This window comes from Salmo salar, chromosome 20, assembly GCF_965601325.2.
Source record: "Salmo salar chromosome 20, fSalSal1, whole genome shotgun sequence".
Classification (NCBI taxonomy): Eukaryota; Metazoa; Chordata; class Actinopteri; order Salmoniformes; family Salmonidae; genus Salmo; species Salmo salar.
The window spans coordinates 26,896,655-26,911,666 of NC_138310.1; the positions used below are offsets into that span (position 1 = coordinate 26,896,655).

General features: G+C 45.0%; 2 protein-coding genes across 2 annotated transcripts in view; both read left to right on the forward strand.

Annotated features, from left to right (window-relative positions):
* The first annotated feature begins 189 nt into the window (after positions 1-189).
* LOC106580351 (TRAF-type zinc finger domain-containing protein 1) lies at positions 190-5,947 on the forward strand. Its single transcript, XM_014161294.3, has 12 exons — positions 190-461; positions 821-857; positions 1,629-1,764; positions 1,895-1,948; positions 2,038-2,479; positions 2,656-2,955; positions 3,151-3,215; positions 3,870-4,124; positions 4,388-4,526; positions 4,681-4,888; positions 5,092-5,158; positions 5,250-5,947. Exons 2-12 carry the CDS (start codon positions 823-825, stop codon positions 5,286-5,288), a joined length of 1,740 nt encoding a protein of 579 aa, XP_014016769.1. The 5' UTR covers positions 190-461; positions 821-822; the 3' UTR covers positions 5,289-5,947.
* A 4,337-nt stretch (positions 5,948-10,284) lies between these two features.
* The window catches only part of LOC106580347 (uncharacterized), a 95,234-nt gene continuing 90,506 nt past the window's right edge, over positions 10,285-15,012 (forward strand). Inside the window, 1 exon segment of the mRNA XM_045703139.2 lies at positions 10,285-10,772. Within this exon segment, the coding sequence (XP_045559095.2) occupies positions 10,722-10,772 (51 nt within the window). The 5' untranslated portion in view covers positions 10,285-10,721.

The following is a 15,012-nucleotide window of genomic DNA, read 5'->3' on the forward strand; positions in this document are numbered from 1 at the left end:
ACTACTACTTTTTAACACAACCACTCCCATCAATATGGCCTAGGCTATTGGTTATCAAAATTAACATTCTGTTAATGAAATGTTGTTATCCGAAGACAACATTCACAAATACTATTCATTTTGACGAAGTGTTTGTTGACCGTTTTGGTTGGTCTCATTGGTCAACAGTATTTCGATTAGCGAATCAGATACTAGATACTTGTGCGTCACTCGGTAGCTACTTTCAGGAAACGCTTGCTAACATGGTTTGCGTTAACGATCTTGGAAATCAGCAAGCTAGCTAGGGTGAAACTAAAACAAAGTGAGCAGCAGAAGGGCTTTCTTGTCGCTCAGGAAGTTTATTCTGACATTAGCTATTGAAAACAGCGATTTAAAGCCTCATCTTTAGCTAGCTACTAGCCAACTAACGCCTAGCTACCAGCGAAGTAAACAAACAAGGGACCAAGTCACAGCAGCAGGAGGTATTTAACTTTCTCATTCATAGATACGGGTATATGTGGCTCAATCGATGCTATCGGCATTGAACAGAAACAATAGCTAACTACGTTGCATATTTGCTTGGTCATTGTCAGCCAAAATGGGAACGTTTCTGAGCTAGCTTGTGTGCTAATTATCGAACGTTAACGATACGATTCTTTATTTTGGAAAGATACTGAGAACTAGCTAGCAATAATGTGGGTAGATATCGCTATCTAACAAACTAGGTATAACAGGAGATCTTTGATGCCACAGATTTCTTCAGTGGATTGGTTGCCACCCCAGTTTCAAATGTCACTTGGCAATTGTATCCTCTTTTTTTTCTCCCTTATGTCCCTGCAAGCCATGGCAAATGAAAGCACACAGTTCTGTGCCAATTGGTAAGTACACTTTTATATACAAAAGTATGTGGACACTCTTAGTCGATTCGGCTTTTTGTGTATAAAATCAAGGACACAGCCATGTAATCTCTGAAGACAAACATTGGCAGTGGAATGGCCTGTACTGAAGAGCTCAATGACTTTCAATGTGGCACCGTCGTAGGATGCCACCTTTCCAACAAGTCAGTTCGTCAAATTTCTGCCCAACTAGAGCTGCCCCTGTTGCCCCTGTCAACAGTAAATGCTGTTATTGTGAAGTGGAAACGTCTAGGAGCAACAACAGCTCAGCTGCGAAGTGGTAGGCCACACAAGCTCACAGAACGGGACTGCTGAAGCACATAGAGCATACATTTGCTTTCCTCGGTTGCAACACTACCAGGTTCCAAACTTCCTTTGGAAGCAACGTCAGCACATCTAACACCTTTGGGATGAATTGGACCGCCGACTGCAAGCCAGGCCTAATCGCCCAATATCAGTGCCAGACCTCACTAATGCTGTTGTGGCTGAATGGAAGCAAGTCCCTGCAGCGATGTTCCAACGTCTAGTAGAAAGCCTTCCCAGGAGAGTGGAGGCTGTTATACCAGCAAAGGGGTACAACTCAATATTAATGCCCCTGATTTTGGAATGAGATGTTTGACGAGTCGGTGTCCACATACTTTTGGTCATGTAGTGTATGAAGATTCAGGCAAGTTGAGAAGTAGGCACAATGTTAATAGATACATTCTGTCTGACTCCTCTTTCTTGCTCTTTTTCGGCTCTCTCTCACTCTAGTCAGCATGACATTCCAGAGGCTAATTTCACTACGCATGAGAGTCACTGTCGCCGGAATATTGCTCTGTGTGATGTGTGCCAAGAGCCAGTGCCCCGTTCAGATCTGCAGCAGCACAAGGAACAGGAGCACATGCAGGTATGGTGCTAAAGATGGAGCGGGCGGGAGCCGGGAAGTGGGTGAACTACAAACTTGAGTGAACATCATCCCAAGGTTTCTGTACAATTGTTTTACAGGAGGCTTCACAAACATTTGATTTTAATTTCAGGTGAAATGTAAGTGCGGTTTAAAGATTGAGAAAAGCCTCATGGAATCCCACCAGGTATGTACAACTTGTATTAGGATGGAGACCTTGTGATGGTTACAGATTTATGTATTTCATTGCATTTTCATCTGACCTCTCTTTTCCAGAGATCTGAGTGCAATCAGCGGATGGTGCCGTGTCAGTACTGTGAACTGGAGCTGGTTTTCAGTCAGTCCAAGGAGCATGAGGATTATTGTGGGACGCGCACAGAGCCCTGTCCATTCTGCAAGTGCAATGTAATGTTGAGGGAGCAAGCTGTCCACCCAGCCTTGTGTGGTAGCCTCACACCACCTCAAGAGCGAAACAACAGCCGGGCAAGTCACAGCCCAGCAGAGACCCAGTCTCCAGGAACATGGTTTGACTCTCACTCCATCCGTAACCTGCTGAGAGCCCAGGAGGGAGAAGGCCACAAGAACAACAACGCCAGTGCGTCTGACCGCAGGGCCCTACCACGGCCACTGGAGGCCAGAGTGCACAACAGCACCCGGGGGCAAGTGAGCCTGGGAGGAAGGGGGAACATTGCCCCTAGGAATACAGACTTCAGCCACTGTAAGTCTGCCAATGGCTCATACAAAGTGTTCAAGTTTTCACATTATCCAAAAACCATTTACTTCAACTTAGTCTGGTTTTGATAAAACGCCCTGACCTATTTTAAAGTAGAAAACTGTTTAACTTGAATTACTTTTTTGTGTGATTGTAAAAACATCTCATGTGTTGTCCCCCAGTGCTGGAACAGGAAGCTGCAGTGCTGGGCAACAACAATAACAGCATGGCATCATTGGCATGGCCTGCAGACCAATCACTGAGAGAAGACTCTGCAAGCCTGGACTACCTTCTGGCCCTTAGCCTGCAGAGTGATGGAGACACAGGGGATGTTGGGGGAGGAGCGGGGGCATTGTGGACAGATGTCTGGGACCACAAATTTGGAAGGATGTCCAACAGAGGCTCTCCCATCTCTCCCCCTAACAACAACTACCAACATATCACCACTGGCACCAATACAGCACCAGAACATGACCAGACAGGTCAGATGCTATACTAAAATAAGTTATTGTCCTTGTTTGTTTTCATGTGAGATTAATATTGTTACAGTATGCTGCCCTCCTCTCCCTTTTACATTTTTACTTCCTTCAACCCTGTCATGATTAAAAACAAGTTCGGAATAAAATCATATTTCTTACTTTACCCATTATTTCTCTGCTCTTTTTTTCCCCATGTAGACACCATGTTGCCCTGTGAGTTCTGTGAGGAGCTGTTTCCTGAAGAGGACCTCATTTTACACCAGGTTAGAAGGATCTTTTGCTGCTTAGCCTACAAGTCACGCTAACGCCATGGAGGCTGAGCCTGAGCCGACCAGGGATTTCCTTTACATTTCCTTTACATGCTGCAGCACTTGGTTATAAACTCGTGCCCCTTATTTCTTTACTGTGAGTGCACATTGTTTTGTTGCTCTTGTTTGCTCCCTCTGGACTAGTTTCCTAGAATCTCCTCCTGAGTACAGTTAATTATTATTTTTGTTTTTGACAATTTGTTTTGCATTGTTTTTCTACAGAACTCAGTCAAGTCAATATACATTCCTTCCCCAAACACACAAATCCACATACATTCATTCTCATAGAGGGATCCACAAACTAAGCATGAAGGCAAACAATCTATCCAAAACAAACTGACATACAGAAACAACACACAAACAATTCATTATTGGTCACTGTCCAGTTTGTGTCTTGCACTTGGTCTCCCCACCCATCCCCTTTAAGAACGTAATTATATAACGTAGATAGTTATTGGGGAATGCCACAATGTGTGACTGTTAGAACTGTTAGTAATTTTCCATCTCAGGGCTGATCAATAGTGTGTATCATGTGGTAATCACCTGAGGGTAGCTAGCCACGACCTATCTGGTTAGCAGAAATAAAAAAAAATCACACATGTCTTTCAGACTGGCTGTAGTCCAGCCTCAGCCTTTGCATCTTTCAGCAAGCGACCTCCGTCTCCATGCTATGATGACAGGATTGCTAGGGGTGCTGGTGGTCTTCTGCACATCCCACTTGACACCCCTAGCTTTTCCAACTTCCCCCGTTCAGTCTCCCCGCTCTCCTGCAGTCCACCTGCCAGTCCACTACAGAGAGACGTGGTCATTCCCTGTGAGTTCTGTGGAGTAGCCCTGGAGGAGGCTGTTGTCTTTCACCACCAGGTACATTATTTACAGTGCAAGAGATGGTGCTGTATAATGTAGATCATGTTCAAATAGTGTTTGCCATTAAGGTCAAATAGTCCTGTCACATTACCAATGATGGAGAAAACAGTTGTTTTGACAGTGGTAGAAAAATTCTGATAACACTTTGCTCCCATTCCTGTATATTAACATTGTAATTACTCCAGCATTTTCATTGCACTAACATGCTTTTCCATAGTAATTACCTAGTAATTGAGTATAGCCTGACACTTTGTTTACAGGATAAATGTGACCTCCGACCTCGCACGGCTCCCTTAGTGGATAAGGTCAACAAAGTGTCCTTTCAAAAACCATCTCTTCCCCTCAAAGAGAGCTGTGGATGGAGCTCCTCTGAGGTGCAGAAGAGACTCAAGCACCAATGTAAGACACTGAACCCCACGTTCACCAATGCACAATAATTTTGAACAACACTGATTTCTTTAAAACAAAGTCAATGTTGCTTGGGTTCCATCTATCCACCTATGTAAAATGTTTACATCAAATGTTGTGTGTGTGCACATGCTTGCGTCTAAAGCGGTCCCTTTGGATGGGCTGGACAGAGAGAAGCCCCAGGTGCAAAGCCCAAATGAATGGCAGAGAGTCCACAGTGGGCTAGCCATTCCAGGGAAGATCTCAAACTGTGATCCTCAGGTGAAGAACAGGCCCCAGCATGTGAGTGAGGCAGAGGGGGGCCACTTGCTATTCAGTGAAGGCCACAAATCCAACTCTGCAGCAGCTGTGGGGTAAGAACAATGACACTTGCTGTAATAATGTAATTTTAACATTTGTTTAATTTGATTTGGCACAACTTCATTTGAAATTGTTTGGGTACATCATATTTGGATTACGTCTTGTGTTACATAACTAGGGTTGAAAGTGTTTTATTTTGTATAATATAGTGATAAGGCTTCCAAATGTAATGAAATATGTTGTATCCATCTGCCAGACCTCCCCTAAGAGAAAATAATGAGGGACCAAGGATTAAAGGACCAAGGAATGCAGGGCCATCAAAGGTAAACAATCCTTATTTCTTTGGAGCCTCTATGGTGGCCATAATTATTTGTTTATAGTTTAATGTTTTTCTGTATCAACATTCATTTCTAGGTGCCTAAGAAGCAAAACAAAGAACAGGAAGATGAGTGAGGGCAAGACTGTCGATGGAAAGAGCTGCAGACAATCACCAAATGCTTTTTGTGTGTGCTGTAGTCTCACTCTAGCGTTACCGGCTGGCTACATTGCCGATGCCTGCCAGATCTCACTACACTTGGGTAGGTGTTTAACATATCAGCAAACCACAAATTGTATAACAATCTGATGCCAGATTGTGCAACAGAAGATGTGGCGCAAAACCAGTGGTTGATGCAATGTAATCCTCTTGGAACACAACCAGTCTCTTTATTTCCTGTGTGTGTGTTTCTGTATGTGTCAGTTGCTCTTCCTTTTAAAAGTCTAAACAGTCAAACTTAAATATTTGAGTGATTCCAATAGTTTGTAATATAACTTTCAGCTTTTTGTAGTCTTAAGTTTTAAACTTTTAATATAAATTGTATAGAATTTAGGAATCCCACCTTAATATACTCTTGAAAAACCTATGTAAAAATATATACAGGTATGTAAAATCTTAAAGCTCCACAAAGAAATTGTACTCTTCACTGAATAATGCAAAATCAATGACACATACAGTATCAAGGCATTATTTGTATTTAGGCCTGCACCTATTGAACTGTTTTTTTTTTATTTTTTTTTATTTTTTAATGCTTTGTGATATTATCATCCTACTTTTAATAAATCCTTAGTATCAATGTTTTGGTGTTTGTGGATGACTGATAATTACATTTACATTACATTTACATTACATTTAAGTCATTTAGCAGACTCTCTTATCCAGAGCGACTTACAAAATGGTGCATTCACCTTATGATATCCAGTGGAACAACCACTTTACAATAGTGCATCTAAATATTTTAAGGGGGGGGGGGGGGGGGGTTAGAAGGATTACTTTATCCTATCCTAGGTATTCCTTAAAGAGGTGGGGTTTCAGGTGTCTCCGGAAGGTGGTGATTGACTCCGCTGTCCTGGCGTCGTGAGGGAGCTTGTTCCACCATTGGGGTGCCAGAGCAGCGAACAGTTTTGACTGGGCTGAGCGGGAACTGTGCTTCCTCAGAGGTAGGGGGGCCAGCAGGCCAGTGGTGGATGAACGCAGTGCCCTTGTTTGGGTGTAGGGCCTGATCAGAGCCTGAAGGTATGGAGGTGCCGTTCCCTTCACAGCTCCGTAGGCAATCACCATGGTCTTGTAGCGGATGCGAGCTTCAACTGGAAGCCAGTGGAGAGAGCGGAGGAGCGGGGTGACGTGAGAGAACTTGGGAAGGTTGAACACCAGACGGGCTGCGGCGTTCTGGATGAGTTGTAGGGGTTTAATGGCACAGGCAGGGAGCCCAGCCAACAGCGAGTTGCAGTAATCCAGACGGGAGATGACAAGTGCCTGGATTAGGACCTGCGCCGCTTCCTGTGTGAGGCAGGGTCGTACTCTGCGAATGTTGTAGAGCATGAACCTACAGGATCGGGTCACCGCCTTGATGTTAGTGGAGAACGACAGGGTGTTGTCCAGGATCACGCCAAGGTTCTTAGCACTCTGGGAGGAGGACACAAGGGAGTTGTCAACCGTGATGGCGAGATCATGGAACGGGCAGTCCTTCCCCGGGAGGAAGAGCAGCTCCGTCTTGCCGAGGTTCAGCTTGAGCTGGTGATCCGTCATCCACACTGATATGTCTGACAGACATGCAGAGATGCGATTCGCCGCCTGGTTATCAGAAGGGGGAAAGGAGAAGATTAATTGTGTGTCGTCTGCATAGCAATGATAGGAGAGACCATGTGAGGATATGACAGAGCCAAGTGACTTGGTGTATAGCGAGAATAGGAGAGGGCCTAGAACAGAGCCCTGGGGGACACCAGTGGTGAGAGCGCATGGTGCGGAGACAGATTCTCGCCACGCCACCTGGTAGGAGCGACCTGTCAGGTAGGACGCAATCCAAGCGTGGGCCGCGCCGGAGATGCCCAACTCGGAGAGGGTGGAGAGGAGGATCTGATGGTTCACAGTATCAAAGGCAGCAGATAGGTCTAGAAGGATGAGAGCAGAGGAGAGAGAGTTAGCTTTAGCAGTGCGGAGAGCCTCCGTGACACAGAGAAGAGCAGTCTCAGTTGAATGCCCAGTCTTGAAACCTGACTGATTAGGATCAAGAAGGTCATTCTGAAAGAGATAGCAGGAGAGCTGGCCAAGGACGGCACGTTCAAGAGTTTTGGAGAGAAAAGAAAGAAAGGATACTGGTCTGTAGTTGTTGACATCGGAGGGATCGAGTGTAGGTTTTTTCAGAAGGGGTGCAACTCTCGCTCTCTTGAAGACGGAAGGGACGTAGCCAGCGGTCAAGGATGAGTTGATGAGCGAGGTGAGGAAGGGGAGAAGGTCTCCGGAAATGGTCTGGAGAAGAGAGGAGGGGATAGGGTCAAGTGGGCAGGTTGTTGGGCGGCCGGCCGTCACAAGACGCGAGATTTCATCTGGAGAGAGAGGGGAGAAAGAGGTCAAAGCACAGGGTAGGGCAGTGTGAGCAGGACCAGCGGTGTCGTTTGACTTAGCAAACGAGGATCGGATATCGTCAACCTTCTTTTCAAAATGGTTGACGAAGTCATCCGCAGAGAGGGAGGAGGGGGGGGGGGGGGGAGGGGGAGGAGGATTCAGGAGGGAGGAGAAGGTAGCAAAGAGCTTCCTAGGGTTAGAGGCAGATGCTTGGAATTTAGAGTGGTAGAAAGTGGCTTTAGCAGCAGAGACAGAAGAGGAGAATGTAGAGAGGAGTGAGTGAAAGGATGCCAGGTCCGCAGGGAGGCGAGTTTTCCTCCATTTCCGCTCGGCTGCCCGGAGCCCTGTTCTGTGAGCTCGTAGTGAGTCGTCGAGCCACGGAGCAGGAGGGGAGGACCGAGCCGGCCTGGAGGATAGGGGACAGAGAAAATCAAAGGATGCAGAAAGGGAGGAGAGGAGGGTTGAGGAGGCAGAATCAGGAGATAGGTTGGAGAAGGTTTGAGCAGAGGGAAGAGATGATAGGATGGAAGAGGAGAGAGTAGCGGGAGAGAGAGAGCGAAGGTTGGGACGGCGCAATACCATCCGAGTAGGGGCAGAGTGAGAAGTGTTGGATGAGAGCAAGAGGGAAAAGGATACAAGGTAGTGGTCGGAGATTTGGAGGGGAGTTGCAATGAGATTAGTGGAAGAACAGCATCTAGTAAAAATGAGGTCAAGCGTATTGCCTGCCTTGTGAGTAGGGGGGGAAGGTGAGAGGGTGAGGTCAAAAGAGGAGAGGAGTGGAAAGAAGGAGGCAGAGAGGAATGAGTCAAAGGTAGACGTGGGGAGGTTAAAGTCACCCAGAACTGTGAGAGGTGAGCCATCCTGAGGAAAGGAACTTATCAAGGCGTCAAGCTCATTGATGAACTCTCCAAGGGAACCTGGAGGGCGATAAATGATAAGGATGTTAAGCTTGAAAGGGCTGGTAACTGTGACAGCATGGAATTCAAATGAGGAGATAGACAGATGGGTCAGGGGAGAAAGAGAGAATGTCCACTTGGGAGAGATGAGGATTCCAGTGCCACCACCCCGCTGGCTCGATGCTCTAGGGGTATGCGAGAACACGTGGGCAGACGAAGAGAGAGCAGTAGGAGTAGCAGTGTTATCTGTGGTAATCCATGTTTCCGTCAGCGCCAGGAAGTCTAGGGACTGGAGGGTAGCATAGGCTGAGATGAACTCAGCCTTGTTGGCTGCAGACCGGCAGTTCCAGAGGCTGCCGGAGACCTGGAACTCCACGTGGGTCGTGCGCGCTGGGACCACCAGGTTAGAGTGGCAGCGGCCACGCGGTGTGAAGCGTTTGTATGGCCTGTGCAGAGAGGAGAGAACAGGGATAGACAGACACATAGTTGACAAGCTACAGAAGTGTTGTTTCTTGTATTATTGTCTCCTGTGTCTTTAGAGAACTGTTTCACTTTGATATCCTTTTTCTTCTGTCCTGATTTTCTCTTTCTTTTCTTCTGTTAACTAGATATTCTTTGTTGTTCTTCGTTAGCTAGCTAGCTTCTTCCAAAAGAGTCCCTAGCAACTGCTTAGCAACTGGTAAACAATTCAGCTAGCTAAGATAACTACAATTTTATGAAAAATAGTTATTTTTCAAAAGCCTATCTTCTTTGTTTGTTGCTTGTTTTTTCTCCTATTCAGTCTTGCAGTTTTCTTTTGCTTTTTTCCGATGTACTTCACTCTAAAAACCATGTAAATTTCAATATTTGTAGGAGCTCATTTTTCAGCTGCTGCTGCTCAAATTGGAGTTCCAGAAGGGTAACATTTGATAATGTAAAAGGGTGTCCTCAATACTAAGTCTTAATCACATCGCTATTTTCCTATAATCATAATTGGCTATAATGCTTTGAACCCTCCACATGTAAAAACTGCACATATCACATATGTTGCTCGTTATTGCAGTATGACCGGAGTGAGCTTTGTCAATGTGGAGTGAGCTATTTTCCCCTTCTTTAAAGATACTGATGTCGGACTTTCTGAAGGCACTTTAGCCCTCATAGGGGTGGCCATCGGCAATTGCCTTCAGGTAGTTCTCATGTTGTTCACTGGTGGGCGCACTCTACTCAGCTATTTGTGCCACTGCCTTTGAAACATCCACAATTCAGCACATTAATTTGTCTATGCATGAGGTTGACATCCTATAGCTGGGTTTCCCAACCTCGGTCTTGCCCCCCCCCCCCCCCCCCCCCCCCCCGCACGTTTCGGCATAACAGGACTTTACCAAGTGAAATATATTATAGCTTACTTTATTGACCATATATAGATCTTGGATCAATCTAAATATTAGTTAACTTTTGACAAGTAGAGAAATGTTAAGTACAACATAACTATTGCATGTCCAAAGAGTAGATATGTAATCTACTTGTTTAAAAAAAAAAAAAGATTTTTGCAAAAATAATTAATTACTTCTTGACTAACAATCTGTCCACAGTGTTAGTTTTGAATATCTGTTTTTCAATTGGTCGAGGAGTTTATTGAATGGGCGGGACAGAACTAACATTAGTGGGAATTCTGGATTCAAAGCTCGCGCTTTCTGTTTTAAACTCCGGTTCTCGGATTCTAAAGGTTTTCGGAGAGAGAAGTAATAAAAGGCAGACTTTAAAAAGTATTTGTTTTTCATCTCTAGGGCACTCCAGTCGTTTCTTATTAACGTAATCGAAAAGTTATTTTGAGGCAGGAATTTGCATTGTGATAAGACAAGTTCTATGGAAAGTTGCTTGGAAGAAACAGTAAATATTCGAGCAGGTGGAGCATCAATTCCGACACGTGAAAAGGGGACTTGTCTTTTGGGACACAATTGTTGCCAGCATTTGTATCCTGCTGGTCTGCTTTATTAAATTGATAGGGTCCCTACGTTTAACGCTTGTGGTTCTTTGTTTGAAGGACGTTTCCAAATCAAAAGCCGGCTTTTTCTTCCTTTTTGAGTTAACATTTTACCTGTCATTGTGACGTTACCCTAAATACTGAAAATGTCAGCTGAAAGATATTCAACATTGGATGAACCGTCGCTTCGGAACCTGGTGAGTGTGAAATATACCCTGATTTATTTACCCTGTTGTGTATAATTAAACTTTTACTAGAGGTTGTTTTTTGTACACACCTGAGAATAATTGGGCACGAGAGGGCTGGGAGAGCATGTTAGCTAAACCCAACCCTTTAACGCCTAACCCAGCTAACGTTAGCCGCCTAGTTAATGTTAGCGTTAGGAATTCTTAACATAGCATACAGTTAGCAAATTCGTAACATACTTTTGTATATATAATGTATGAGGACAGCCCTTCAAATTTGTGGATTCGGCCATTTCAGCCACACCTGTTGCTAACAGGTGTATAAAATCGAGCACACAGCCATGCAATTTCCATTGACAAACATTGGTAGTAGAAGGGCCTTACTGAAGAGCTCAGTGACTTTCAACGTGGCACCATCACGTTGAAGGATGACACTTTTCCAACAAGTCAGTTCATCAAATTTCTGCCCTGCTAGAGCTGCCCCGGTCAACTGTAAGTTATGTTATTGTGAAGTGGAAACGTCTAGGCGCAATAACGACTCAGCCGCGAAGTGGTAGGCCACACAAGCTCACAGAACAGACCTGCCAAAATGGTATGTCCTCGGTTGCAACAATCACTACCGAGTTCCAAACTGCCTCTGGAAGCAACTTCAGCACAATAACTGTTTGTCGGGAGCTTCATGAAATGGGTTTCCATGGTGAGCAGCTGCACACAGGCCTAAGATCACCATGCGCAATGCCAAGCATCGGCTGGAGTGGTGTAAAGCTTGCCACCATTAGACTCTGGAGCAGTGGAAACGCATTCTCTGGAGTGATGAATCACACTTCCCCATCTGGCAGTCTGATGGACGAATCTGGGTTTCGTGGATGCCAGGAGAACCCTACCTGCCCCAATGCATAGTGCTAACTGTTAAGTTTGGTGGAGGAATAGTGGTTTGGGCTAGGCCCTTAAGTTCCAGTGAAGGGAAAACTTAACACTACAGCGTACAATGACATTCTAGACAATTAAGTGCTTCCAACTTTGTGGCAACAGTTTGGGGAAGGCCCTTTCCTGTTTCAGCATGACAATGCCCCACAACGAGGTCATAAAGAAATGGTTTGTCGAGATTGGCGTGGAAGAACTTGACTGGCCTGCACAGAGCCCTGACCTCAACCCCATCGAACACCTTTGGGTTGAATTGGAATGCAGACTGTGAGCCAGGCCTAATCGACCAACATCAGTGCCCGACCTCACTAATGTTCTTGTGGCTGAATGCAAGCCAGTCCCCGCAGCAATGTTCCAACATCTAGTGGAAAGTCTTCCCAGAAGAGTGGAGGCTGTTTATATCGGCAAAGGGGTGGACCAACTCCATATTAATGCCCATGATTTTAGAATTTTGCAAATTGGTAACGTCAGGTGGTTAAAGCATTGGGCCAGTAACCGAATGGTTGCTGGATCCAATCCCCGAGCTGACAAGGTACAGATCTGTTCTGCCCCTGAACAAGACTGTTGGCCCACTGTTCCCCGGTAGGCCGTCATTGTAAATAAGGATTTGTTCTTAACTGATTTGCCTAGTTAATCCTGCGTTTTATATTTTTTAGTTTAGTATGTTACGTCTACCCCTGAGTCCAGGTTGCAGTGACCTGTTTTATAAAAACAGTGAGGGATGATCATGTGTGGCATCAAAATGTTGGTCAGTTAGTTGATTGAACTTATACTGAACATAAATATTAACAACATTCAACAATTAAAGATTTTACTGAGTTACAGTTCCTATAAAGAAATCGGACAATTGGAAATAAATTCATTAGGCACTAATCTATGGATTTCACATGACTGGGAATACAGATATGCCTCTTGGTCACAGATGCATAAAAAAATAAAGTATGGGTGGGGATCTGAAAACCATTCAGTATCTGGTGTGACCATTTGCCTATTGCAGTGCTACACATCTCCTTCGCATGGAGTTGATCAGGCTATTGATTGTGGCCTGTGGAATATTGTCCCACTCCTCTTCAATGGCTGTGCAAAGTTGCTCGATATTGGCTGGAACTGGAACACGCTGTAGTAAACGTCGATCCAGAATGTCCCAATCATGCTCAATGGGTGACATGTCTGCGTATGCAGGCTATGGAATAACTGGGACATTTTCAGGTTCCAGGAATTGTGTACAGATCCTTGCAACATGGGGCTGTGCGTTATCATGCTGAAACATGAAGTAATGACGGCGGATTAAAAGCATTCAATGGGCCTTAGGATCTCGTCACGGTGTCTCTGTGCATTCAAATTGCCATACATAAAATACAATGTGTTTGTTGTCCGTATATTATGCCTGCCCATACCATAACCCCACCGCCACCATGGGGCACTCTGTTTGCAATGTTGACATCAGCAAACCGCTCGCCGTACACGTGGTCTGCGGTTGTGAGGCCCGTTGAACCTATGCACACTATCAGGGATGTAAACAAAGTTGAGATTTCTTTTTTATATCAAATTTCTGGGTTCTTTATTTCAGCTCATGAAACATCGGACCAACACTGTTGCGTTTTATATTTTTCTTCAGTGTTTAAGGAAAGTAACCTAGCTCAAATTGAAAAGTTTAGTCGACCTCGAGCTCTGAGGGTGGACACATGGCATTATGTCTTTGGTTTGCGTAAAGTGTATTGCGTACATTTGACTCTTGGTCATAGGCATTATCCTTGCCTAATTTGCAATGGCTTGTGGCCCTGAGGCGAAGCGCAGTAGCTTAACCTGGTGTGAACTGAAAGCAGGTCGTCAACTTGAAGGGTGCGTGACGAAGACGTCTCTGAACACCACCACAGGCAAGCATGTTTTAAGTACTCAATGAGCTGAGCTCCAGGGGGTGGTAAACCATGTCCAAAGTCCCAAACAATGTAGAATGACAAGTTCTCTGACACTCAATGCTGCGTTCTGTTGTTTTTATATGTCCAAACATTGTTTTCCAAAAAAATGTATGTATAATGGCTACAATTGATTATATTACGACTTTTACACCTCATTGACATTTAGCCTATAGAAATTTTAGGTGAGTCTGAACATTTTCAGACTGAAATGTAGGCCTATGCACTGTATGTTGGATGGAAGATCCTAGCCTACATGTCAATGGCATCCCAATTATTCAAATATTCTATAGACTTACTGAGGTTTGGTGAGCACGAGCAGTGCTGGGAATTTAGAATTGTTTTGATGAGCGCACACATTCTTCAGTGCACCCCTTGACCCGTTAGGATGCCGGTCTTTGTTGCAGTTTGAGGTACTGGTTCTAGAGTCTAGACGCCTGTCTTAAATCGGTGCACACTTTTTAGGAAATTACATTGAGGTGCTAAGTACTCTCGGTCAGCAAACGCTGTTGGTGTGTCTGAGCCCTTACAGTGATTGTTTTAAATTAAAATGGTCAAAAAGCACAGCTTTTAAGCAAAGAGTAATTTCTCAAGTAATAATTTTGATAAGGACTGTCTGGGATTAGTCTTAGTGGGGAGGGGAAAACGGAGCTAGCTGTTATCGGCAGAAAGGTTTGGAACTCTTATTGATCTATCGACAAATTTTACCACCTGGTGATGTCATCAGGCAGGGCAAATCTCCAACCAAAACCAACACATTTCAGGCAGTCTTTTCGAACAGCACATAGACAAAAAGGGAATTGTAATTTTCAATTTCACAGTATTATTCCAACCTTAGTCTGGAAATGTATATCAAACATAGGAAAATCTAGTTTTTGACTGCACTGGCCCTTTAAAAATCCCACTCGTGGTGATGGTGACATGACGGACACAGTGCCGCAACAGGGTTAGTCATCAAAGCTTCCAGACTGACATGTTGATGGACAGGAAACACAGACTGGGGCTAATGGGATCCAGGGACTGAACCTCCCTCTGCAACTGGATCCTGGACTTTCTGACGGGCCTCCCACAGGTGTCGTTACCTACCCTCACCACATCTGCCACACTGTCCCTCAACACGGGGGCCCCTCAGGGGTCTGTGCTTAGTCCCCTCCTGTACTCCCTGTTCACCCAACTTTGTGTGGCAACGCACGACTCCAACACCAAGTTTGCTGATGACATGATGGTGGTAAACCTGATCCCGATGAGATAGCCTACATGGAGCAGGTCTTAGACAACATCTCCCTCAATGTCAGCAAGACAAAGGAGCTTATCATGGACTACAGGAAATGGAGGTGCAAGCACGCCCCCATTCACATCGACGAGGCTGTAGTGGAACGGTTCGAGAGCTTCAAGATCCTTGGTGTCCACAT

Bases quoted from the DNA above. Each gene is read 5' to 3' on its own strand.
- LOC106580351 (XM_014161294.3), top strand. From the start codon at position 823: ATGGCAAATGAAAGCACACAGTTCTGTGCCAATTG. The intron at 2,480-2,655 runs GTAAGTCTGCCA...GTTGTCCCCCAG, and splicing joins GAATACAGACTTCAGCCACT to TGCTGGAACAGGAAGCTGCA. The intron at 4,125-4,387 runs GTACATTATTTA...CTTTGTTTACAG, and splicing joins CTGTTGTCTTTCACCACCAG to GATAAATGTGACCTCCGACC.